The sequence below is a fragment of the Leucoraja erinacea genome, chromosome 23 (assembly GCF_028641065.1).
Source record: "Leucoraja erinacea ecotype New England chromosome 23, Leri_hhj_1, whole genome shotgun sequence".
In the NCBI taxonomy this organism is placed as follows: Eukaryota; Metazoa; Chordata; class Chondrichthyes; order Rajiformes; family Rajidae; genus Leucoraja; species Leucoraja erinaceus.
Window position 1 is genome coordinate 4,124,656 of NC_073399.1, and position 27,136 is coordinate 4,151,791.

At 42.0% G+C, this 27,136-nt stretch overlaps 1 protein-coding gene across 1 annotated transcript in view; it reads left to right on the forward strand.

Moving 5' to 3' along the window:
- LOC129708121 (protein shisa-6-like) overlaps window positions 1–27,136 on the forward strand; it is a 394,948-nt gene that overhangs the window by 72,344 nt on the left and 295,468 nt on the right. Inside the window, exon 4 of the mRNA XM_055653685.1 lies at window positions 23,819–23,929. Coding sequence (XP_055509660.1) covers window positions 23,819–23,929 — 111 coding nt within the window. The remainder of the gene's footprint in view (window positions 1–23,818; window positions 23,930–27,136) is intronic.

Consider the following 27,136-nt stretch of genomic DNA (forward strand, 5'->3'; position numbering starts at 1 on the left):
TCGCAAGCAATTGAATTTGTTTATTAACTGAGCTGCAATATATATTGCAGGAACGCTCAAAATGTCTTAACTAGAGAATTAGACTCCATATCCTTTGATCTTGCATCTTGCTAATTTTGCTCAAATTGTAAACACAGATGTTTAACATAGTTTGAGCAGTCTTCTATTTTAGTTGAGGTGTGGTGTGTGTGTGTGTGTCAATTCTGCACACTGGATATATATACAAAGTGAACATGGATCCTTTTACAATGCTAATATCGCACCAACTTTCCATGTTTACCCAGGATGATCTAGGTAACAACATGTGCTAAGCACACGTAGGGGAAACTGCAACAGTGAGAAGAACCACCCCTACTTACAATATTTACAGGGAACCACATTTACTTGGAGTTTCATAGACAAATACAACATAGACAACTCCTGACTACGGGCGCTTGTCTGTATGGAGTTTGTACATTCTCCCCGTGCGTTTTATCCGAGATCTTCAGTTTCCTCCCACACTACAAAAACGTACAGGTTTGTAGGTTCATTGGCTTGGTGTAAATGCAAAATTGTCCCTCGTGTGTATGGGGTAATGTGCGGGGATTGCTGGTCGGTAAGGAAACGCTGGGCTGAAGGGCCTATTCCCACGCTGCATCGCCAAGCTAAAAAATGACTAAACTGACAGGAACACATAGTTAATCAGATTTAATGGTCAATTGGTGTAGTTTAGGATGGCATCCATGATTACAAAGGCTAACAAAACAGTTACATTTTGCTCAGTCTAAGGGGAGATGGACTCTTAGCACAAGACAGCTCTGGAAGTAACTCTTGCATCAAGTAAACTTAGATGCAACACTAAATGAAATAGTTTCTAGGAGTTACTCACACAGATCTGCCACATGCTGTGACTTAATATGCAGAGACAGAGCAGGCCAAGAACTGCCTTGCCAGTGGCTATTAAAGTCACTGTCACACTAAATGTCTCCTTCTGCTCCTTCTCCATGCTGCACTGGAGGGATATCGGAGGCTTGTTAATCATAGAGGTCACATTATTTTCTTACTTTGTGGCTAATCTTCCAATCTGCAGGGAACCGCCATGATTCCTTTGTTAAATGATAGTGTACTGTGTCTTCTATCCTTGATAGACTATCTGCTGAATGGTTGGTTTCTCAGACCAGTCTGAAGCGTGGACACAGAAGGAGGATATGCATGTAATCGGACCCATGCTACCACTTGCTATTCAACAGGGTAAAATACATCAGAATCTCCTTATAATAATAATAATAATAATAATAATAATAATAATAATAATAATAATAATAATAATAAGTTTATTTATATAGCACATTTATAGTCAATTTTCATTGACCCCAAAGTGCTTTACATAATTTAAAAATCAGTTCCATACAAAGCATAAAGATGGGTTAACAAAATAATAAAATGCATAAACTCGAAGGGCCGAATGGCCTACTCCTGCACCTAATTTCTATGTTGACAATATTTTGTCCCATTCTTTAAATTGATTTTGATTAATCTCTATTGGTAGGGTCTGAAATAAATATAACAGTATTGGCAATATGTTCATTTTAATAGATTCAATTCTCGAGCTTGTGTAAGGTGGGGCGCAAAGTCTCCAAAGGTTTCCGTTCAGGTTTCCTAAGTGGGACTGGGGCATTAGACTGCTTTTGTAATTGGAGTCCGAATCGTAGCTAGCCTGTCCGAATCAAGCTGTGCAATGTGTATCCTGTGGTTCCAGGGCCGAGTAACCTGTTAGTGGAAAACGTACCTTTAAGGGAATAGTACCGCCAGGTGAAAAAGTACTTTGAAGGGAAAGTCTCCTGTACCCGTAGGAGAGGTTCAGTTGATTGACAACAGCACAATTTGGGTAGTTCAAGTTCAAGTTCAAGTTTATTGGCATGTGTCCCTGACAGGACAATGAAATTCTTGCTTTGCTTCAGCACACAGAACATAATAGGCATTGACTACAAAACACATGAATAAATAAACTGATAAAAAGTGCAAAATGACAGATAATGGATTATTAATGTTCAGAGTTTTGTCCGAGTCAGGTTTAATAGCCTGATGACTGTGGGGAAGTAGCTATTCCTGAACCTGGTCGTTGCAGTCTTCAGGCTCCTGTACCTTCTACCTGAAGGTAGCAGGGAGATGAGTGTGTGGCCAGGATGGTGTGGGTCTTTGATGATACTGCCAGCCTTTTTGAGGCAGCGACTTCGATAAATCCCCTCGATGGAAGGAAGGTCAGAGCCCATGATGGACTGGGCAGTGTTTACTACTTTTTGTAGTCTTTTCCTCTCCAGGGCGCTCAAGTTGTCGAACCAAGCCACGATGCAACCGGTCAGCATGCTCTCGACTGTGCACCTGTAGAAGTTAGAGAGAGTCCTCCTTGACAAACCGACTCTCCGTAATCTTCTCAGGAAGTAGAGACGCTGATGAGCTTTCTTGATAATTGCATCAGTGTTCTCGGACCAGGAAAGATCTTCAGAGATGTGCACACCCAGGAATTTGAAGCTCTTGACCCTTTCAACCATTGACCCGTTGATATAAACGGGACTGTGGGTCCCCATCCTACTCCTGCCAAAGTCCACAATCAGTTCTTTGGTTTTGCTGGTGTTGAGGGCCAGGTTATTGTGCTGGCACCATATGGACAGTTGCTCAATCTCTCTTCTATACTTGGACTCATCCCCATCAGTGATACGTCCCACGACAGTAATTTAGAATACTATGATTTATTTAGAACTGTACATTAGCTATTAGTGGAATGCTTGTGTTTTACATTGCAGTTTGTTGTTGTATGATAGTTATTAGTAGTATTATTTCTTGCTTAAGTACAATTTTGCTTGCGTGTTCCGACCTCATTTGCCTTTGTTTAGATTGAAGTGTTTTGAGTGTAGGAGATCTGCTGGTGAAGTGGGTTTGATCCGTTGCATCTTAAACTGAGATTGCTTACGACTCTAAATTGTTTACCGGTTGGAAAGCTTGTGCGAATTCTGTGTGTGAGACTGGTGTGAAATAATTTTGGGTACCCGGAGTTGAAAGGAGATATTTATTGTGGGAGAGACTTACTGGCGTATTGAAGAACTTTTGGCCATTGTTTGTGAACAAACTTGTGAGTGAAGTGTGAATCGTTTGGATACTGTGTCCACTGTTAGTAACAATTGGGAACCAGATAGAGAGAGATACAATGGAAGATCCCGAAAGTCCATTACAATTAGTTCGTAGAGATTTCCCACAAAAAGCGGAAAGATTTAAATATTTTTCGGGAGCGTTGAATAAGAAATTAGGAGGAGATTTGTGGTCCCAAGGAGGGATTGGAACACTGGAGGGCATGAAATACATTGAGAAGGCTGTTGGACAATGTAGCCAAAGTGATAGGTAGCAAAGGAACTTATTGGGCTATGGAGACAATATTAGGAAGGAGTAAAAGAACGCAGAGAGGCTGCAATAATGGCGAACTGGCAGGAGGCAGCTTTGAAGCTTGGAATAGAGTTTAAGGATGATGAAGGAAACAAACCTTTAAATACCGTAAAGAAGACTGATTCCTGGGATGTCAGGACTGTCTTATTAAGAAAGACTGGATTGGCTTGGTTTATACTCTCTAGAATTTAGGAAATTGAGAGGGGATCTTATAGAAACTTACAAAATTCTTAAGGGGTTGGACAGGCTAGATGCCGGGAGTTTGCTCCCGATGTTGGGGAAGTCCAGGACAAGGGGTCACAGCTTAAGGATAAGGAGGAAATCCTTTAAAACCGAGATGAGACAAACTTTTTTCACACAGAGAGTGGTGAATCTCTGGAACTCTCTGCCGCAGAGGGTAGTCGAGGCCAGTTCATTGGCTATATTTAAGAGGGAGTTAGATGTGGCCCTTGTGGCTAAGGGGATCAGAGGGTATGGAGAGAAGCCAGGTACGGGATACTGAGTTGGATGATCAGCCATGATCATATTGAATGGCGGTGCATGCTCGAAGGGCCAAATGGCCTACTCCTGCACCTAATTTCTATGTTTCTATGTTTCTATGAAGGAATGTGGATGTCCTTACAGAGAACATAGAGAACGGGAGAAAAATAAAACATTTGTAGACTTAGAGTTAAGGGACCTGCTGGTTGGCTTTGGCTTGGAGGGGGGAGATGAAGAATATTTAGAACATTGGGAGAACGTTCGAATTAAACAAAGTTTGCAGCCTCCACCTTATTTCCCCTTGAGCTCCCCATACTCCACCTTCGCACCCAGCACCTTGTACACCCTGTGTGCATCACATACCTACTCCTGTGCCAGCAGCACCACCCACACCCCTCTGCTGATGATACATCGGAGGGTGAGACAGTATCAGGGGACACTGAGAGTGAGTCAGACATAGTAAAAATTATGAAGGAAGAACCAATATCCCGTCGTCAGTATGTGTGTGATTGTTTGCCAAATGCTACAGACCTGAACTTCACCCGGTGGTGACCCTCAAAGTTCATCCATGGTTTCTGGTTCGGTAGAATCCTAAATCTAAAGAAATTCACCTCCAATGGTATAAAATGTCACTTAGCTGCAGTCGATGAGAAACTACTTAAAAAGGAATGAACATGAATGGGCAGTTTGACATTTAAAGAATTAATAGATAATTTAGAAAGGAAATTCAATTCAATTCAATTTATTTGTCATTTGGACCCCTTGAGGTCCAAACGAAATGACGTTTCTGCAGCCATACATTACAAACAAATAGACCCAAGACACATATCTTGTACATATATGTACAAGATAAATACATACCTTGAAAGCATTGAGGCTCAACAGCAGAAATAATCCAGGCATGGTAAATGAGCAAGTTTCCCGTCGTCAGTTCCCAGTTGGGGAGATGCCTCACCCAGCCTTTGATCCGGCTAATGCAGTTGGTGCAAACAATCCCCGAGCCATTGATGTATATTCCCCATGGAAACCTAATGAAATGATGGTATCATGTTCGGCATGGACATTGTGGGCGAAAGGGCCTGTTCCTAGATTGAACTTCTCTATGTTCTATGTTCTTTGCAAATTGTCCCTCAATTTATTGGTTATTCATATTTACAGTAAATGTAAATTGTTCGTGAAGACCACAATCCTATGTCTTACTTTGGGTGAGTCAGTGTTACATTTCTGTTTGATAATACCTCTGGTAAGTAGCTTGAGATGCGTTATTAGGAATGGAGGCCTTTTATAGTTTTGTTTTTGCATTGAAATAAAAGAATCACCAACTTCGCTAAACACAGGCTTTTGAGTAAAAACAATCAAAGATTCAGCATCAAACATCAAAATCAGGGTACACAAAATTGCTGGAGAAACTCAGCGGGGGCAGCAGCATCTATGGAGTGAAGGAAATAGGCAACGTTTCGGGCCGAAACCCTTCTTCAGATGGATGGGGGGTGGGGGGGGGAGAGAAGGAAGGACGACTAATAGACTCAGGAATAGTTGCTTTCCGAGAATTATAACTACTATTAATTCTAATTCACACATGCACTGATTTCACTGCCCAACACCACGGACTTCCATCTGTATATATGTATATATGTATGTAGCGCCGCAGAAATTGTGCACCTATTCCCGCCCCCATCCCCCCCCCCCCCCCCTTCTCCCTTCTGTTTTTTGTTTTTTCTGTTTCTTGTTTTTTGTGCTAAATTGTATGTATGCACTGAGTACGAGCAGCTTTCACTTTCACTGTACATGTATAGTGACAATAAATGGCATATCATAATGGGGGGTGGGGGGGAGAAGGAAGGCGATCAAAATCAGGGTGTTATTTTAAAGCTAGATACTGAATTATGAGTCGCAAAGCAAGTTATTGCATTTCTTATTGTGCAGATAATTTCTGTTTGAAAATCTATTAACATTTTCTGAAGGTTTATCAGATTCCTCAAACAGACACTAACCAGCAGGCGTTGACTACTATATTAAGTTATGACTTAAATAATAGAGTGGAAAGGCATACATCCTTGTTCCCATTGACACATAGACTCGCGGTATAGTAAACAGAACAGACAGGTGCATACAACTACAGTCATTGGCAGAGTGAATGAGCAAAACTTTGGTAAAAGGAGTTTCCACTTCGTTGACTTTGAGATCAGCTGCTTTGGACCAAAATCAGATTGTTTAAAACATTGAAATTCTGATTTCCAAAGAGTCCATAGAAGTGGAATGACACGGCATTACACGTTGTACACAATGCAATGCAAATACAGTGAAGGATCATTTACAATGGAAAAGAAGGACTTTCTAGGGGATGTGCATAGTTAATGATTTTCCTTCCAGTTATGCCATATGTCTGATGTGATCGTGTGGCTGCCCAACAATAGTCTGTAATTATATATGTGGTGTGAAAGGATCATCGTGAAATATGCCTTCATGGCACTTTTACCAAGCCAATTAACCTACAAACCTAAGGTACACAAAAATGCTGGAGAAACTCAGCGGGTGCAGCAGCATCTATGGAGCGAAGGAAATAGGCGACGTTTCGGCCCGAAACGTCACCTATTTCCTTCGCTCCATAGATGCTGCTGCACCCGCTGAGTTTCTCCAGCATTTTTGTGTACCTTCGATTTTCCAGCATCTGCAGTTCCTTCTTGAACACAACCTACAAACCTGCACGTCTTTGGAGTGTGGGAGGAAACTAAAGATCTCGGGGGAAAAAACCCAGGCATGACATGGGGAGAACGTACAAACTCCGCACAGACAGAAACTGTAGTCTGGATCGAACCCGGGTCTGTGGCTCTGCATTCGCTGTAAGGCAGCGGCTTTACTGCTGCACCATCGTGACTGGCCCATGGGCAAGGTCCTTATTGAGTATTTCTTCTCTGTTTTTGGCGAGGAGATAGGCACGAAGACTGGGGAGCTTGGGGTCGTCACGAGCAGTCTTAAGAGCAGTCATTATTACGGTGGAAGGGATGCTGAAGGTCCTGATGTGTATCAAGATAGACAGATCTCTGGGGCTTGATCAAATATATCTGAAGACATTGTGGGTTGCTAGAGAGGAAATTGCAGGTGCCCTGGCTGAGAGTTATGAATCGTCATTAAATACAGGTAAGGTGCCAGGGGGTGGAGAAGACTAGAGAGTGGCAAATGTTATGGCTCCATTCAAAAAGGTTTGTAGGGAAAAGCTTGGGAACTACAGGCCAGTGAGCCTAAGATCTGTGGTCAGAAAGTAACTGGTAAGTAATCTAAGGGATAAGACATACATGCATATAAAGGGATAAGACATACATGCATTTAGATGGACAAAGGCTGATTAAGGATAGTCAGCATGGTTTTGTACAGGGGAGATCATGTCTCATGAATCGGATTACGTTTTTTGAAGATGTTATTGTATATATACAACATATAATCCACCGCCATTTTCGCCACCTCCAACGGGATCTCACCACTGGCCACATCTTCCCATCTCCCCCCCTTTCTGCTTTCCGCAGAGACTGTTCCCTCCATAACTCCCTGGTCAATTTGTCCCTTCCCACCCAAACCACCCCCTCCCCTGGTTCTTTTCCTTGCAACCGCAGGAAATGCTGCACTTGCCGCTTTACCTCCCCCCTAGACTCCATCCAAGGACCCAAGCAGGATTTCCAGGTGAGGCAGAGGTTCACCTGCACCTCCTCCAACCTCATCTACCGTATCCGCTGTTCCAGGTGTCAACTTCTCTACATCGGTGAGACCAAGCGCCAGCGATCGTTTCACTGAACACCTCCACTCAGTCCGTGCTAACCAATCTGATCTCCCGGCGGCTCAGCACTTCAACTCCCCCTCCCATTCTGAATCTGACCTTTCTGAACTGGGCCTCCTCCATTGTCAGAGTGAGGCCCAGCGCAAATTGGAGGAACAGCACCTCATATTTTCCTTAGGTAGTTTACACCCCAGCAGTATGAACATTGACATATCTAATTTCAGATAGTCCTTGCTTTCTCCCTCCTTCCCCTCCCCTTCATAGCTCTCCCACAAGCATACTGTCTCCACCTTTTCCTTTCTTTCCCCCCTCCCCCCTGACATCAGTGTGAAGGATGGTCTCGACCCGAAACGTCGCCTATTCCTTCTCTCCATGGATGCTGCCTCACCCGCTGAGTTCCTCCAGCATTTTTGTCTACCATTGTATATATGGATTTCAGCAAGGCATTTCACAAGATGCTGCATGGTAGGTTGCACTGGAAGGTTAGACTTTGCTGAATGGATAGACAATTGGCTTCACGGAAGGAAGCAGAGAGTGATGGCGAAGGTTATTTTTTGGAATGGAGGCCCGTGCCTCAGGGTTTGGTGTTGTGCCCATTGCTATTTGTCATCTATATTAATGATTTGGATGAGAATGTACATGGCATGATTAGCAAGTTTGCAGATGACACAAAAGTGGATGGTATTGTAGATAGTGAAAATGGATGTCAATAATTGCAGCAGGATTTTGATCGGTTGGGCAGGTGGGCTGAGGGAAGGCTGATGGAATTCAATACAGAGAAGGTGCGAGGTGTGTTTTGGGACGTCAAACATGGGCAGAACCTACACAGTGTATGATAACGGTCTGGGTAGTGTTGTAGAACAGACAGATCCAGGAGTGCAGGTACATAGTTCCAGCAAAATGAGGTCACAGGTAGATAGGGTGGTCAAAAAGGCTTTCGGCACATTGCCGAACCAGCAGTCGAGGAACCTTCTTTAGAATCCAGGCAGTCACTAGTTTTATTTATAAAATTTTTAATTTATTATATTTTATATAATTTAACTGTTCGGTGACTGCCAATCACCAACCCCCCCCCCCCCCCCCCCCCCCCCCCCGGACACTTATTTTTTTTTTTTTATTCAAATAGTTTGCTATGTCGCTCTTCAAGGGAGATGCTAAATGCATTCCGTTGTCTCTGTACTGTACACTGACAATTAAAATTGAATCTGAATCTGAATCTGAATCTGAGATCCAGGAGTGCAGGTACATAGTTCCTGCAAAATGAGGTGACAGGTAGATAGGGTGGTCAAAAAGGCTTTCGGCACATTGGCCTTCATCAGTCAGTATTGAGTATAGAAGCCAGGCAGTCACATTTAGAATATTGTGTTCAGTTTTGATCGCCATGTTGTAGTAAAGGTGTCAAGCTGGAAAGGGCGCAGAGAAGATTTACGAGGATGTTGCCTGGAGGGAGAGGTTGACCTTGTTAGGACTTTATCCCTTGGAGTGCAGGAGGACGAAGGGTGTGCAGAAATCATGAAAGGAATACATCCTCATGGGACAAGTTTAATTCCGTTCAGAAGCTACACGCAGTCATTATAGCTGCATGTCGTAGCTGGGAAGCAAGTCACAGATTATAGAAATTTCCCAAGGGTAGGCACAGTATGCTTGGAGATGTGGGGAAAGATGGAGGGCGAGGTTATGGTGGGCTCCTACTTGACTGGCCACCAGCAATGTGAGTGCATGGCCCGGATAATCACGTTAGTGTGAGATGACCAAAACCACTACAAGGTATGGGCTAATCAAGGAGGAAGTGATCTGAACTCAGGCGCCACCGGTAGTAAAGGCAGGCAGTAATTCCATCTGCATATCGCTGACCATTGAGAACTGAAGCCGCCAGATCCTGAGTACAGCCATTGATATTACAGTGCCGACCCTTTAATAGCCAACTCATTTTTGGACCATGTGTGATGAGGTACGAGGGTTACTGTAACTGAGCATTGAATGTAGGCATGAGATGAGGAAAGACTTTTTCACCCAGAGAGTTGTGAATCTGTGGAATTCCTTGCCACAGAAGGCAGTGGATGCCAATTCACTGGATGTTTTCAAGAGAGAGTCAGATATAGCTCTTAGGGCTAATGGAATCAAGGGATATGGGGAGAAAGCAGGAACGGGGTACTGATTTTGGATGATCAGCCATGATCATATTGAATGGCGGTGCAGGCTCGAAGGGCTGAATGGCCTACTCCTGCATCTATTTTCTCTGTTTCTATGTCATACATTACAACCAAAAGTTTCAGTTTCTGTTGGCATTTAGAGAGCTATTAGTTGCATGACCTGTGAAGTTCTTGGTGCATGACTTACAACGGGCAAACATCAGTGGCGTCCACGTGTACCAATTTCCTGATGTGTACCTTTTGTACCCCCTGGAAGTGATCGCTTCCTCAGGTAAGACCGGTTTTATATGCAAAAGGGCCCAGTGTCTGGAACTGACTGCATTTATTCTCAGTTCAGGAATATTTTAATTCAGACTTGGACGAAGGAAGAGAAGTGGGGAAATTTGGGGAAAAAAAAAATCAGAACATTGCATTGGTAAGAGCTAACCCAGATTTAAGAAGTAGCATATTCTCAGAGGGAAATCACGATCTAATTAGCTGAGTAACAAGCCTCAATGTAGTCTGGAGCTGGCCCAGTTATTTAATCAGATGCTGTGCATTAAAATACTGCTTCTATCTTGGCAAATGATAAAAGAAATAGCAATTTCTCCTATTTGAAAAGTCCGTTTTGTAGAATATCTGAAAACTGTAAAAATTTGCGACACCAAAGCCGAGGCAAATAGGCAAAAAACAAATTCAAATGAGCTCTTCTTTAAATCCTTCTCTTCTTTTCCCACCTCGTCTCAAATCAATCGATTACAAATTTGACCCTGCCCTGGATGGTGTTTTTTTATAACATTGCTATTCACCTTGCTTTTCATTTATGCTTTCTGCCTGTGTTGTCATCAGTATAACCAGTCACAAAGATTGCATCCCTTCTAGATCAATGTCACTTGATGGATCAGTCCATTTCCTCCCCAAGTGCCGCCTACTCCAATGAATTTTTCCAGCACTTTGTGTTTTGATGAATTTAATATTCAATATCAACATATTTTCATTTGAACCAGGGCTTAAAAACATATATTTTGAGGAAAAAGGGGTGAATTTATGGGTAAACAATTTGATATCAGAGATTGAGATTGAGAAGTGATTCTATGGATGAGAAGAGTCAAGTACTCTCATGTGGACACCTCCGAAAACAGGGAAATGAGATATGGATTTGCAGACTGCAAAAATGTTATGTTAGGACTCATGGGGACGCAGAATGTGTCAGTGAGACGGCAATCATGATAGTCGTGTTTGATTCTCATTGTCCTAATCAAAGATTAGCCCAATGCAGTCTGATTTTGGCCAGGTTCATTTATCCTGAAAACATCTTAACAGAATGTTGGCTCCCTTCATGCGAGATCGGATCGCACTCAGCTTTGGTTTAAAAAAAACTGCTGGAGGAACTCAATGGGACAAGCAGCATCCGCGGAGGGAAATGGATGATGCTTTGGGTCAGTACCCATTTTCAGAATGATGAGGCTCATGTATACGGAATGGTTGCTCCATATAGATACAGTTAAACAGTCTCTAGAATAATTAATTCTAAGTGGAAGAGGAGGCAAATGGAAATACTCTGAGATGTCAGCCAAGACATGTTGAGTCATGGAATCATACAACTCAGAAACACCCGGCGTGGCTTCATCCATGGCGACAAAGATCCCCATCGCCATGCTAGTCCCACTTCCGGGGGCTTTGGCCCAAATCCCTCTAAAACCTTCGGGGGGGTGTAGAGTGCAGTGGAGAGATTTTTTTTTTATTTTTTTCCATTTTTTTTTAATTTTGATTTTTTTGGATATTTTATTTATTAGAAGTAAGCACAGTCATATGGCACCAAAGTGCCTAATATATATTTTCATAATACATTTTATGTACAACTTATGTACAACAAGAGTGTTTTTAATGCTGTTATAAATGCAGTCCCTGAATAAAATTATCTCCTCTCATCCTCTGAATCTTGACTTGCCCCTCAGGTTCCTATATAGATCTTGTACACCTTAAACTATGTCCACTGGAATCAATTGCCCTACTCTGGGATAGAGGATCTACAAATGATTGTGTACACCTGAGATGTCACCCCTCATCCTCATGTTGAGTCAAGGAATAATACAACTCAGCATAACACTCCTCTCTACAACTCATCCCTAGAGTCCTGGCAACATCCTCATAAATCTTCTCTGCACCCTTTCTAGATGGCGGCGCTGGCTTAACAGCTGCGGCCCACCTGCAGTCCGTCTGTTTTTTTTTTCAGTAGTTTTGTTCTTTGTCATGTTTTAGTTAATTTTGTTTTATAAGTAGTGTATGTGCAGTCCCTGGATAAAATGCTTTCTCCTCTCCTTCGGGGAATGCGGCTTTTTCTTCGGTCGTATCCCCCGTCTCCGTTGCCGAGGCCTAATGGCGGAGCTGGCGGCAACGGAGCTGTAGCCGGCAGCAGCAGCGGGACCTGAATTGCCTCTGACTCTGGGCAGCGACCACGCGCAGTTTGTACCGTCGCCTCGGCGCAGAGGGAGAACAAAGAGGGAAGAGCCAGAGACTTAAGATTTTGCCTTCCACCACAGTGAGGAGGTGTTTGGTGAACTCACTGTGGTGGTTGTTAAATTTGTGTTGATTGTGTGTTTTGTCATTTTTTTGTAAATTATATGTATGACTGCAGGGAAACAGAATTTCGTTCAGACCGAAAGGTCTGAATGACAATAAACGAATCTAATCTAAAAAATCTAATTCCAGTTTGACAACATCCTTCAGCCTCTCGCAATCCAAGGAATAAAATCCCAGCCTGCCCAACCTCTCCCCGTAGCTCAGGCCCATCATTCTTGGCAACATTCTTGTAAATCTTCTCTGCACTCTTTCCAACTTAATTGCATCCTGTCTTTAGCAAGATGATTAAAACTAAACATTGTACTCCCCAATGTGGCCTCACCAATATCTTGTGTTACATATAACCATATAACCAGATAACATTTTACAGCACGGAAACAGGCCATCTCGACCCTTCTAGTCCGTGCCGAACACGTATTCTCCCCTAGGCCCATACACCCGGGTTCAGACCATAACCCTCCATTCCTTTCCCGTCCATATAACTATCCAATTTATTTTTAATTGATAAAAACGAACCTGCCTCCACCACCTTCACTGGAAGCTCATTCCACACAGCTACCACTCTCTGAGTAAAGAAGTTCCCCCTCATGTTACCCCTAAACTTCTGTCCCTTAATTCTCAAGTCATGTCCTCTTGTTTGAATCTTCCCTACTCTCAGTGGGAAAAGCTTATCCACGTCAACTCTGTCTATCCCTCTCATCATTTTAAAGACCTCTATCAAGTCCGCCCTTAACCTTCTGTGCTCCAAAGAATAAAGCCCTAACTTGTTCAACCTTTCTCTGTAACTTAGTTGCTGAAACCCAGGCAACATAAAATAGGAATGTTTAAAGTATTGAACAAACTTTCTCTCTGTTTCTACTCATTATATTATCTTTGATTGTGAGCAATTTTGGGCAATTGTGAGCAATTTTGGGCACCGTATCTGAGGAAGGATGTGCTGGCTCATGAGAGGCTCCAGAGGAGGTTTACAAGAATGATCCCAGGAATGAGTAGATTAACATATGGTGAGCATTTGATGGCACTGGGCCTGTATTCGCTGGGGTTTTGAAGAAATGTTTAGTAGGCTTGGATAGAGTGGACGTGGAGAGGATGTCTCTAATAGTGGGAGAGTCTAGAACAAGAGGTCATAGCCTCAGAATTAAAGGACATTATTTTAGGAAGGAGATGAGGAGGAATTTCTTTGTTAGAAGGTGGCGAATCTGGGGATTACCTCAAAAAGCTGTGGAGGCCAAGGCAGTGGATATATTTGAGATAGATAGATTCTTAATTAGTACGGGTATCCAAGGTGATGGGGAGAAGGCAGGAGAATAGGGTTAGGATGGAGAGATAGAATAGCAATGATTGAATGGCGGGGTAGACTTGATGGGCCGAATGGCCTAAATCTGTTCCTATCACATGATCTAATGATCTGCATGGTATACTTCAATTAGATTAAACTTCAAACTGGCAAGTTCTCGTTTAATCTTACTATTAATTATAGAAACATAGAAACATAGAAATTAGGTGCAGGAGTAGGCCATTCGGCTCTTCGAGCCTGCACCGCCATTCAATATGATCATGGCTGATCATCCAACTCAGTATCCCGTACCTGCCTTCTCTCCATACCCCCTGATCCCCTTAGCCACAAGGGCCACATCTAACTCCCTCTTAAATATAGCCAATGAACTGGCCTCATGGTTGATGGAAGTTGGTTCAGAACACAGTCAGGCTGCACTGGTTGACCAATCCTTCATGGTTGAATAGCCATCTTGTATAGTTTCCAATGGAAGATCTATCAAGTCCCCAGGGAATAATATTCCATCAAAGGCTAAATGGTCCAAGAAAACAAGTGAAAGGGTGACCATTATAAGGATTAAGATGTTGTGTCATTCAAAGTTTTCAATGTATGAATCACAATGTGCTTTCACAGTTTCAGGGCAGTGCATCCATAGTTAAGAGCAATGTGTACCAAAGGCCAAGCCGGCGTTTAACACAGTAATGTGTTGTCAAAGTGATTATTCAAGAAAATACATCACATTTCAGCTATGTCAGTGAAGCTTAATAATTTATTTCTCTTAAGTCACGACGTTACATCTGTTCACAAGGCATTAGACTAATGCAAAAATCGGCACAGGAACGAAAATAGAATTGGAAGCACTTTACGTTTTGTCAAAAAAAATAAACAAGTCTTCAATGGACAGACACAAAATGATGGAGTAATCATCAGGACAGGCGGCATCTCTGGAGAGAAGGAATGGGTGACGTTTTGGGTCGAGACCCTTCTTCAGACTGAGAGTCAGGGGAGAAGGAGACGCAGAGATAATGGGCCCTGAACCACTATGGCGACTTTATATGCGACTGCCAGGGTCTAATTTTAATGGAATTCACCCTACGACAGCACGTACGATGACCTATGACAGCTAAAATAGTCGCCACTGTTGCAGAACATGTTGAACATTTTTGTGGCAATCGCCGGTAGTCGCCCTAAAAAAATTGCCTAAGTGGGACAGGCCCATTAGTCAGTGCAAGGTGTGAGAATGAGACATCAAAGGTGAAGATGTTCAAGGAAAATGTAGAATAGATCATTGTTAGCTGGTGGAAGGTGACAACGAAGCACGCAGAGATAAGCTTTAATCAAAGGGACAGTCTGACTGGTTGGAGAACTGGGAAGGGGGAGGGATGGAGAGAGATGGAATGCAAGAGTTACTTGAAGTTAGAGAAGTCAATGTTCATACTACTGGGGTGTAAGCTGCCCAAGCGAAATATGAGGTGCTGTTCCTCTAATTTGCACTGGGCCCCACTCTGATAGTGGAGGAGGCCCAGGACAGAAAGGTCAGTGTGTGAATGGAAGGGGCAGTTAGAGTGTTTAGCATCTGGGAGATCAAGTGTTCAGTCTTCGAGAGATGATGGAAAATTCATTATGTTTAAGACATCTTTTAGATATGTGCATGTATCGATTCTACTTTTGACAGATTCTAGGTGTCAGATTGCTAGTTTTACTTCCATTCTTCTATCATCAAGTTACATAAGTAAATAGACCTATTTATTTTATCTTCTAATGCATATTTACAGCGACCAAGGGAGTCCTGCCCTCACTGTACAGTTGCTTTGCTTGCAGTCCTCAGTTCTTAGAAACCATTTACCTAACCCTCACATAAACGCTGGAGATATGCCTTGGGCAAAAGTAAACATCAAAGTTCACGTACCAATGCTTTCGTTGGGGGTGTGTAATTATTTTCAAGAAAGAAATTCATGGATTATAATTGCACTTCTGGGATAACAAGTGCATTCATTAAACACTTCTATGCTGTGAAAGACATGGGGTGTTGTGTAATGTGCATGTACAGTGGCAGAAGCGCTGAAAGAATCAATGAATACATATCATTAGCATTACAGTCGTCACTCTTTTTGGGTTTGAGAGGTGAAGTGAGATTGTAATTACTTCGCTAACTGGGAGGAATTTGATTTGACATTGAGGTACAACAGGTTTGTTTGAAAGAATACAAGTAACGTTTCATGCAATTATATTAAAGAGCAACGACTTGATCATATCCTGGGAGATAAGAAAGATCTTCCTCAAATACCACACATGATGGTCTTGGTAATAACTGAAGATGCACTTCAGCTGGACCTTTCATTTTTCCAGATCTATTACTGGATGTATTTTAGATGTTCCAGGTCCGGCAGCTTTTTTTTTAATCAGTTCCCTGTGTTTTGTTCATCTTTGTAACTAGCATTTTATCAGGGTTCTACCCAGGGGCTTGACAGAGCTCCAGACAACCTAGATGACCCTATTTCATTATAAACAAATCCAGCACAAAGCTAAGTAATGTAGTTTTACCAATTGACATTTGTGTTCTTTCGCACAGAGAGTGGTGGGGATATGGAGCGAGCTGCCAAGGGAAATACTTGAGGCAGGGACTATAACATCAATTAAAAGACAACTGGACAGATACATGATTAGAAACGGTTTAGAGGCATATGGAAGATGGACACAAAATGTAACTCGGTGGGATGGGCAGCATCTCTGGAGAGAAGGAATGGGTGACATTTTTGGGTGACCCATCTTCAGACTGAAGAAGGGTCTCGACCCAAAACATCACCCATTCATGAAGCATGAAGCCTTTGTTGAGAAGCTGATGCATTTTAGGTCAAACACTGCCCAGCTTCACACGTGGAGGTCCCCAAGCCCTGACTACTGCCCATATTTCCCCAAGTTCTTCAGATGGAAGGGAATCTATGCAATTACAAGAGGAGTATGACCTTTATGGAATTTAAAGCAGTTTAGTTTGGAGACACATGATGGTTTCAGATATCCTATTCATTAAGAAGAACTAGAACAACAGATGGTTGCTGATGGTTTGTTGGCAAATTTAGCGGGCAGTTTGTAAACGGCGCAGTTATGCAAACAGATGAATGAGGAATTAATCCAGTTTTAGTGTTGACTCAAGGATTTGGGATGTAGTCAGGAGACTCAAAGGAATTACTTCTTGGAAAATGTTGTGGTATCTTCTCCATTCATTTGAACATGCAGATGGAACCTCAGTTCCAAGAGATGGCTTCTATTAATGCTGCCCATTCTCACTCCGAGGTTGTGTGAACCTTTGAATTAAATCCAATACCAATTAGTCATCCCTGCATAAACCATATTGAGGAATAATAGCGAGCTAGGATTTCCCTTAGATAGACACAAAATGCTGGAGTAACTCAGCGGGCCAGGCAGCATCTCTGGGGAGAAGGAATGGTTGACGTTTCTCTCCAGAGATGTTGCCTGTGCCGCTGAGATACTCCAGCACTTTGTGTCTTTCTTCAGTTTAAACCAGTATCTGCAGTTCCTTCCAACACACATGATGTTTGATTTGGGGGTATTAGCTACAGGTAGCGGTTGGACAGACTTGAATTGTTTTCTCTCGAGGATATGGGAGACCTGATAGAAGGCATAGATTGGGTGGAGTTTAAGAATCGTTTTTTCCCCAGTATGGAGACATCAAATACCAGAGGGCATAGCTTTAAGGTGTGAGAGGCAAAGGTTAAAGCAAGACAATTTTATACACAGAGGGTGGTGAGTGACTGGAACAGGGTGCCAGGAGTGGTGGTTGAAGCAGACACGTCACTGGCATTTAAACGATTTTTGTATCGGCATATGGATATGGTGGGAATGGAGGGATATGCATTACATATAGATAGATAGAAATTATGTTGGCATGATGTTTGGCACAAACATTGTGAGCCGAAGAGCCAGTCTTTGTGATGCACTGTTCTATGTCCCATGTCTAAAATACTAATGAAGCTATCCTAAACTATTTAAAGCCATTTCCTCATCTGGTAATTCAAAAAAAAAGACAAATTATGAAACTAGATTGAGGAAGATTAGTTTTAGGTGTCCGATCGCAGCAAAAAACACCTTAGCTGTGTAGTTAGCTCACCAAAGGTCAAAGCTGTTTAGTTGAGATGAAAAAACCATCGCGACACGACCGACTCGGATTAAATGGCTTATTAACGACTTCATAATTTTCATTGTTGGGCACAGGTTTTAAATGAAATTACATGAATAAAACTGTCTGACTCAGTGGATAAGTAGTGATGTTTGCCCTGCCCTGATCCTCATTTGAGCAGGTATGCGTCTCACAGCTCAAAACCATCCATAATTTGGAAGTAATTAGGGCTAAATTAGAATTCACTCAGAGATGTCAGAAGAACAATTTGAGGAGAGGACATTCATCAAGATTTTGCAGATTTATATTATTTGCACTCTGCTCTAGTGGTTTATTATTATTTAATTATAAATGGCTGTATAAAGCACAACCTTCAACTCACAAGCAACCATTTTCCATTAGATAGACACAAAAAGCTGGAGTAACTCAGCGGGGACAGGCAGCGTCTCTGGAATGTTGCTTGTCCCGCTGAGTTACTCCAACATTTAGCGTCTATTTTAGGTGTATGCCAGCATCTGCAGATCCTTCCTACACATTTTCCATTAGATATGTATATATCTATATTACTAAAAGTCTGATCTTGACCACTTCCTGTTGTTCTGTATATTGATTTTAGAAAAAATGTTGACACTTATGGCTGTGATTTTTTGGCCATCTTACTCAGAGTCCCCCTCCGCTGCGCAGCACAAGAGGATTTTTCCCATCGATTAAAAATAAAACGGTTATTAGTGTTTAAAAAATGTTGAGATTCTCTCTCCTGAAGGCCACGCCCCTTCCGGAGAGACTATAAAACCCAGAAGTGTTGAGTGCCTCAGTCAGTCTCTGCAAGATGGGGGAGCGAGAGGGTCATGTCTCTCAGTCGGAGCACTGCAAATGGCTTGGTGATGGAAACTTGACAACTTCCTGTTTGCACTGTATATTAATTTTAGATAAAATGCTACCATTTACGGCTGTAATTTTTGGCCATCTTACTCAGCCCCCCTCCGCTCATCAGGTGCAGAGAATTCTTCCCATCAATGAAAAATAAAAGTGTTATTAGTGTTTTAAAAAAATGTTGAAAACCTCTCTCCTGTCAATCATGCCATGAAGGCCACGCCCCTTCCGGTGGGAGCGTGGGAGGGTTTATAGAACCTAGAATTGTGGGTGTGGCTCGGTCTCTGCATGTTGTGGGGAGGGAGAAGTCACACAAGTCTGAGCTGTGAATCAACTGAACACACTGAATGTCTACTGAACTGTGAGTGTGGTGTTTCTCTGGTGTTTTGTGTGGTTTATGGTTTCATGGTGGTTTCACTCTGCTTGAAATGGTATGAAACTGCATTTGAATGTGGTGGCCTTGCACCCTGCATGAAATGGTATGAAACTGCATTTGAATGTGGTGGCCTTGCATCCGGCATGAAATTATATGAAATTGCATTTGAATTTGGTGGACTTGCACCTTGCTTGAAGTGGTATGAAACTGCAATTGAATTTGGTGGCCTTGCCAACAGTCATATGACACAACAATATACATGAAACATGAAATTAAAGTCATGAGTGGAAAGTCCAATATTGGGGATGTGCAAAGATTGCAGAGTCCCATCTATCCACATTGGCTCATATCCCTCTATACCTTTCCTATCATGTATCTCTCCAAATATATTTTAAATGTGTGAAAAAGTTGCACCTCAGGTACCTATTACATTTTTACCCTCTCACCTTAAACCTATGTCCCCTGGTTGTGGATTCTCCAATTCTAGGCAAAAGACTGGTTGTGCATTCTCCCTATCCGTTTCCCTCATGATCTTACTTACCTCGATATGATCACCTCTCATCCTCCTGTGATGCAAGGAATAAAGTCTTGGCCTGCCCGACCTCTCCCTAATCTAGGCCCTCGCGTCCTGGATATATCCTCGCAAATCGTCTCTGCACTCTTCTCAGTTTAACCACATCTGCCCCGGTTTGACTTCTCAAAATGGAATACCTTGCACTAATTTGCGGTGAACCATTCACTAGCCCACTCTCCCAACTGATCAAGAACTTGCTGTAGTATTTGATGGCCAACTCCTGGCAGAGCGTGGAACAGAATGCGTGTTGTGATGGTCTAGCTATGGGCCTCTGCAATGATTTCTCTTGCCCAGTGGAGATGACTGGATTTTATTAGAGTTTAAGTGAGAGGTGACCAAAAAGAGATATTTAAAGTTTTGTACCAATTAAATATAAAGATCTTTCCATGAGCATGAATCCAGTGTTAACGTTGATAACAATAGGATAATCACAAATAAATTTAGCATAAAGTTCAGGAGAAACCATTTCACTTAGAGTGATTGAAATATGGGCTGTGGGACTGATTAGAGTGGGTGCATTGAGATAATTACATCAGGGAGAAAAGAATAGAAAGCTAATGGAATTAGTTGAGGTAAACTGGAAAGAGGCCACTGGGTAGAATAAATAATGACATCAACCTGTTCTGCGCCTGTGTGACAACTTCTATGGAAATAATTTTTACAATGTTTCCGCAAACTATGACAGTATTTGTAGTGGAGAAACAACAACACCTGTAGAAATCACACATTGTCCATTTATCAATGGGCTTTCAATATTAATTATCGCAGCCACTTTATCAATAATTTGGGGAAGAAATATATATAAAGGGGTCAATTTCCTGATCATGCTCCCCCAATGAAACAGGGAACATGCAAGAAGAGTGGATGTGAAAATTGTTGTTCTACAGGCCAAATTTTCACCACAGCACATGAAGTGGACAGGTTATCAGTGCACTCACAGGCAGCACAGTGGTGCAGCGATAGAGTTACCACCTCACAGCGCCAGAGACCAGGGTTCGATCCTGACGGTGGGTGCTGTTTATACGGAGTTTGCACGTTCTCCCCGTGACCTTGTGGGTTTTCTCTGGGTGCTCCCGATTCATCCCACATTCCAAAGAAGTGAAGGTTTGCAGGTTAATTGGCTTGTGTGAATTGTCCTTAGTGTGTAGGACAGAACTAGTGTACTGGTGATCATTGGTTGGTGTTGGCTTGATGAACTGAAGGGCCTTAACCCAGCCTTAAAATGCAGTCACACATATTGGAGCTAAATGTTGTGGAACAATTTGAAAAAAAAAATCTGTTTTTTAAGTCACACTAATTAAGCATGCCACTGCCTTTTAAACAGAAGATTTTAAAAGCACACAGGAGGATTCAATGTCTTGGTGATAATTTGCAGATTTTTCTTCTTGGAAGTGTGCATTATGTTTTAGGTCAATGGGTTTGTTATAGCTTGAGTACATTTAAAGCCTTTCATTAAAGTCAAACTGGTAATAATTGATTGACACAAAGCTGGAGAAACTCAGCGGGACAGGCAACATCTCTGGAGAGAAGGAATGGGTGACGTTTCGGATTGAGACCCTTCTTCAGACCTAATTAGTAATAATTGATGTTCTTTGGGGACAGTGCGTGCAAGGTCCAAAGATATTTCCAATAAACTGAGTGGATATATTTAATTGTTCAAGACTGAGGTATTAAATATTTCTGCTATTCCAAAGTCAGGGAGATTATACATTTAGCATTATTTCAGTTGCTTGTCTTATACAGTAAGGACAATTGTTACATATCTGAAAAGGAAGTTGTGTAGATCAGTGTGTCATATAGCATAGAAGCAAGTTCGTCAGCTCTTCGAATCTGCAAGTATCCATTTACGCCTATACTGATCTCATATTATTCCACCCTATTGGCATGGTACACAATGGCACTTTATTTGAACAAGTTAGGTCTTTATTCTTTGGAGCGCAGACGGTTAAGGGGGGACTTGATAGAGGTTTTTAAAATGATGAGAGGGATAGACAGAGTTGACGTGGAAAAGCTTTTCCCACTGAGAGTAGGGAAGATTCAAACAAGGGGACATGACATGAGAATTAAGGGACTGAAGTTTAGGGGTAACATGAGGGGGAGCTGTGTGGAATGAGCTTCCAGTGAAGGTGGTGGAGGCAGGTTCGTTTTTATCATTTAAAAATAAATTGGATAGTTATATGGATGGGAAGGGAATGGAGGGTTATGGTCTGAGCGCAGGTATATGGGACTAGGGGAGATTATGTGTTCGGCACGGACTAGAAGGCGCGAGATGGCCTGTTTCCGTGCTGCAATTGTTATATGGTTATATGGTTATATTTGTCCCATGTGAAGTTCATTTAATATATAGTTCGGTACCAGTACCACTATACGTAAGCACTTAGATGCATATTAGATAAGCATCTCAGATTCTATACAATTGTATACTAGTAGTACACTGAGACAGTATACAGCGTCGCCAGTTTGGCGCTATTTTCAAGTCCCAGTTGGTATAAGTACAGGGAAGGTTCTCAAAAAGTTGCAGGCACTTCTTGTGTGAAATGAGAAGAGAAACTGCTAGGGACAGTATAGGGATCGCATTGATGCACAGCAATTAGCACAGCTGCCTCACGGTTCCAGAGACCAAGGTTAGATCCAGGTGTGTGTGTGCTGTATGGAACCTGCACATACAGGTTCCCTTCAGGTGGTCTGCTATCCTTCAAAGGCAATAGGTAATAGACTATAGGTGCAGGAGTAGGCCATTCAGCCCTTCAAGCCAGCACCGCCATTCAATGTGATCATGGCTGATCATCCACAATCAGTACCCCGTTCCTGTGTTCTCCCCTGACTCCACTATCTTCAAGAGCCCTATCTAGCTCTCTTGAAAGTATCCAGAGAACCGGCCTCCACCGCCCTCGGAGGCAGAGAATTCCACAGACTCACAACTCTCTGTGTGAAAAAGTGTTTCCTCATCTCCATTCTAAATGGCTTACCCCTTATTTTTAAACTGTGGCCCCTGGTTCTGAACTCCCCCCAACATCGGGAACATGTTTCCTGCCTCTAGCGTGTCCAAATCCTTAATAATCTAAAATGTTTCAATAAGATCTCCTCTCATCCTTCTAAATTCCAGAATATACAAGCCCAGCCGCTCTATTCAGTCAGCATATGACAGGGGAATGGACCTTGTGAACCTACGCTGCACTCTCTCAATAGTATGCTCGCTGGTAGCGTAATTACTCATCATGCAGGCAGATGGCAGAAAATTAAAGGGGGCATTAATGAGGTCGTGAAAGGGAACACTAGGATTAGATCATAATTTAGGTGTTTGTTTGTTAGTATGAAATTAATGGGCCAAGAAGTCTGCCTCCATGCTGATGGCTCGCTGATCCAGAAGGCCTTGCACAATCTGTAGAAAGAGAAGCAAGTTTCAGCTCTGATTCAGATTCAGATTCAATTTTAATTGTCATTGTCATTGTCAGTATACAGTACAGAGACAACGAAATGCTCTGTGTCCCTTTGTCCTGAAATGTTTGTCATTCCAGTAGTCTGAAGCATATTGGTCCACAGTGTACAGCCAAACGTGAGTTATATATGTGTGAAAAACCAGCCCATAAATGTTTTAGTTTAGTTTAGAGATCCAGGGCGGAAACAGGCCCTTCGGCCCACCGGGTCCGTGCCGACCACCCATCCCTGCACATTAACACTATCCTACACCCACTCGGGACAATTTTTACATTCACCAAGTCAATTAATCTACAACCCTGTACATCTTTGGAGTGTGGGTCTGAGTGGTAACGTTTTCACGTAAAGGGTGGTGGGTGTATGGATCAAGCTGCCAGAGGAGGTAATTGAGGCAGGGACTATCCCAACGTTTAAGGAACAGTTAGACAGGTACATGGGTAGGTCAGGTTCGGAGGGATATGGACCAAATGCAGGCAGGTGGGACTAGTGTAGCTGGGACATGTTGGACAGTGTGGGCAAGTTGGGCTGAGGGGGCTGTTTCCACGATGTATCACTCTATGACTATGTTTCACCGTTTTGCTTGGGGATGCCTTATCAATGCAAAGGCATCCAGGTTGTCGACTAAAAAAAAATATGCGGTATAAATAAGTAATGATTTATAGTTGCTGTTTACAAATTCATGCAGATGGCAGTTACTTCTCAAGACTTTGCCACAGCTAATAGAGTGGAAATTGTGAATGCTGTTCCTCTTGCTAACAGGGCTCTACGGGAAGGATTCAGGCACCAGCCATGGCTATCGCAGCGGAGGACCTGACCTGCACAACTTCATCTCTTCAGGATTTGTGACACTAGGGCGAGGACATCTCAAGGGTACAGTAGAAACTGCTTCTTTGCAAAAACCATTTCATACTTATAATCGTCAGTCGAAAAACTCCAACGATGCAATGCTTGTGTGCCCATTAGAAGGGAAGGGAATTTTAGTGTAGTCTGTTGGCGATGCAGGACGACTAAAATGATGATCTGAATACCTACTCGGTAATAAATCTAATTCAGCTCCTTGTGTGGTGATTGTAGAGCATGTTTCGTAATAATCCTGGGCATTGCATCAATAAGCCCGTGCAAAAGGGAAGCAATGTTGTGCAGCGTCTTGCAGTAGTGCAGTATCGTGTAGCAATGTTGTTATCTGTTTGTATTAAAGCTGATCTGTTGATGCTAAAATATTGTAAATGCTATGTTACACTGTCAGGTAATAAATATATTTGTTAATCATATACAAAGAGAAAGGCACAAGGACTTCCTGCTATCAGGAACGGATGGCTGACCCAAGACAGGCACTTTTTAAAAATAATTCTAGATGTACTTTTATGTCTCCTTGTTGTTAAAAAAAAACCCATTAAGGCTGAAATCCCAAAGGGAAACTCGTGCTACCCGACATTGCCACCCCATTCAGAAACTGGAAGTTTAATTCTGTTCTAGTCTGCTTCTGAAGTATGATTGTCTGTACAATAGATGTTGCTCCAATTGCAGATTTTTTTTAAATGTCTGATCATTTCTATTCCCCAAGTTGATATATAGCTGCTGTCTCCCTGCACCTCCCTGCACTCCCTAGTCCCTTCTATCCATAAACTAGTGCATCCTATTCCTTCCATCTACCATCTCCAGAGGTCTCCAGATTATTTTACCTTCCCCTGAATTCATCTTATCTAGTGATAATCCACTTATTTCTTCTCGATCTACTCCCCTGTAATGCCGACACTGTACCATCGTAATCCTGGATATATTTTCCCAAAATCGATGGGGTGACATGAAAGTCAATATCTACACTGAACCAAAAATGAAAATGATCAGCAGGGAATTAATTAGCATAAGGAATCGATTTTTTTTTCCAAATAAGGTTGTTTCTATTCCAAGTGACAACGACTTATTATCATCTGCTAGTTCACAAACTATATAAATAAAATAAGTCACCCAGATGTTTTTTTCCAAATGGTTCCTCATGTAAATGATCCAGAGTTCAATCAATCAATCAGCATTTAAATGTGGTGTGCTTACTGAGCTAAAAAAGTTCAATGCCTTGTGGTTTCTACATTTATTGAGACCTTGTGGACTAATATCGTCAAATATTCTGTGCTTGGTTGCCATCAATGAATCTTCCTCTTTTGCCCTTTGGGTCACCGTTTTACAGATGACGTTGCTGTGTTGATGAAACCGATTTTCCCAAAAGAGTTTTTATGAGCTGTTTAAATGTCTATTAGTGCTGTGATTTGCTTGATTAATTGTGGACACAGTGAATGGACAATTAATTAAAGGCAGAAGCCCAGGTTTTCATTTTACTTCTGCCCTTTGCAGTATTAATCTTGCACCCTTATCAATTCTAACACAACGTTAGTCTTCCATGTTAAACGCTGGGTACCAAGACGTAAACACCTTGGGAGTGAACGTTTCAGAATTACTCGTCATCCATTATAGATTTTAAAAATTGGCAAGGCAGAAGTGTGATTTGTAGATTTGAAAATGACTTCAAAAAGATATAGTTCACTGCACTGTCACATTGATTTTCCTCCACACCAATGTTCATTAGTCTCCAATGGGTAGAGGACAATGGGCATTAAAATACTTCTACTTTCACAATGCAGTTTTTCTCAGTTCCAATAAAACACATTTGACATCTGCAAAACATTATTCTGAAGAAGCAGAAACGATTTCTTGATCACTGGGATGGAACTCAGAAATGTACTTATTCTGGCTGTCTGATGTGAAATTGGCTTTCCATATTCTGCATCTTCCAATGCAAAAGGATCTGTATGTGCAGAGACTTTTAAACTGCATGTTGAGGGATATATATTAATATAGATGGCACTGGTCACAACCGATCAGTTCTTTGCAGGGGAAGTGAAAACACTAATCAAAATCGTGGCATCTCTATCTGTTCCTATTCTGGTACCATATCAAAATTGTGTCATTTATATCTGTATCTAAACTGATAGCAAATCAAAATTGTGCCATTTATATCTGTCCAGGGTTAGCAGGTTGGAATTTCACATCAACATTCTTACAAATTGTTCATTGTGAATGTAATTGTCCCTGCAAGTGGAATACAGCATCCGTTTGAAAGCACTTGCCACATCCACAGTAAGGAAGTCTGTTTATGATGCTCTTCAATTAGTGAGAGCAGCCATTAATCAGAACACTTGAAATGTCGGTGCATTTACTTTAGCAGCCACAATGTGTCAATAGACTGCTGAGGTGTAGGTGCCACCAGCAAATCCATTCATTGGCTGCCTTCAGATCCCGAGGACAGCAACGGGGATTGGCAAGGATCTAGCTATGACGTGTCTGAAAAATGTCTCAAATCCCAATCTTGCTAGATGAAACATGGGTCCCAATCTGTTAGGGTAATCAAATGAGATCATTTGTTATGCATTTACCATATTTAAATTGGGACAGTGGGAAGAGAGGATGAGAAAAAGAAACAGGTTAAAACAAAAGGAAAGTAAAGGTTAGAGAATGAGTATAGAGTATTTAGAGTATGAATACGCTCAATTGAAATGAAAAAATAGAATTGAGAAAGGACATAAGAAAAACAAAGTTAAGAATGTACAACTAGCTTTGTGATGGTTGAGTGATGCTGTTGAGAGGTTATAATTACCCAAGAGACGTAAATAAAGTGTTTCTTCACTGATGAGATTGTGTTTGATGATGGACATACTTGCCTGTTAAACATTGTTGTACACAATACTGTTTACAGGGAGGAGGCAGCTAAACCAGCATCTTATCCTCACTTTGTTAATTCAGTGCGCAATTTAGTCATGCAGTGACCATATTTGATGATTGATATGTTGATTAACTAACCTTAATGTTCTGCCTTCAGTGCTACTAGCAGTGTGAATGCTATCTAAAGATAGAGTCATAGAGGCAGTGAAAGATACAGCATGGAAACATACACGTGGTCCACTGGTTTGACATTAAACATCACACACTCATCTTTACACTAATCCCATTGTATCTTCCCGCTCTGCTGGAAGTGTGCATATGTGAGCATTGAACACTGGCTAATTTGGAAGCACTGACGTCATT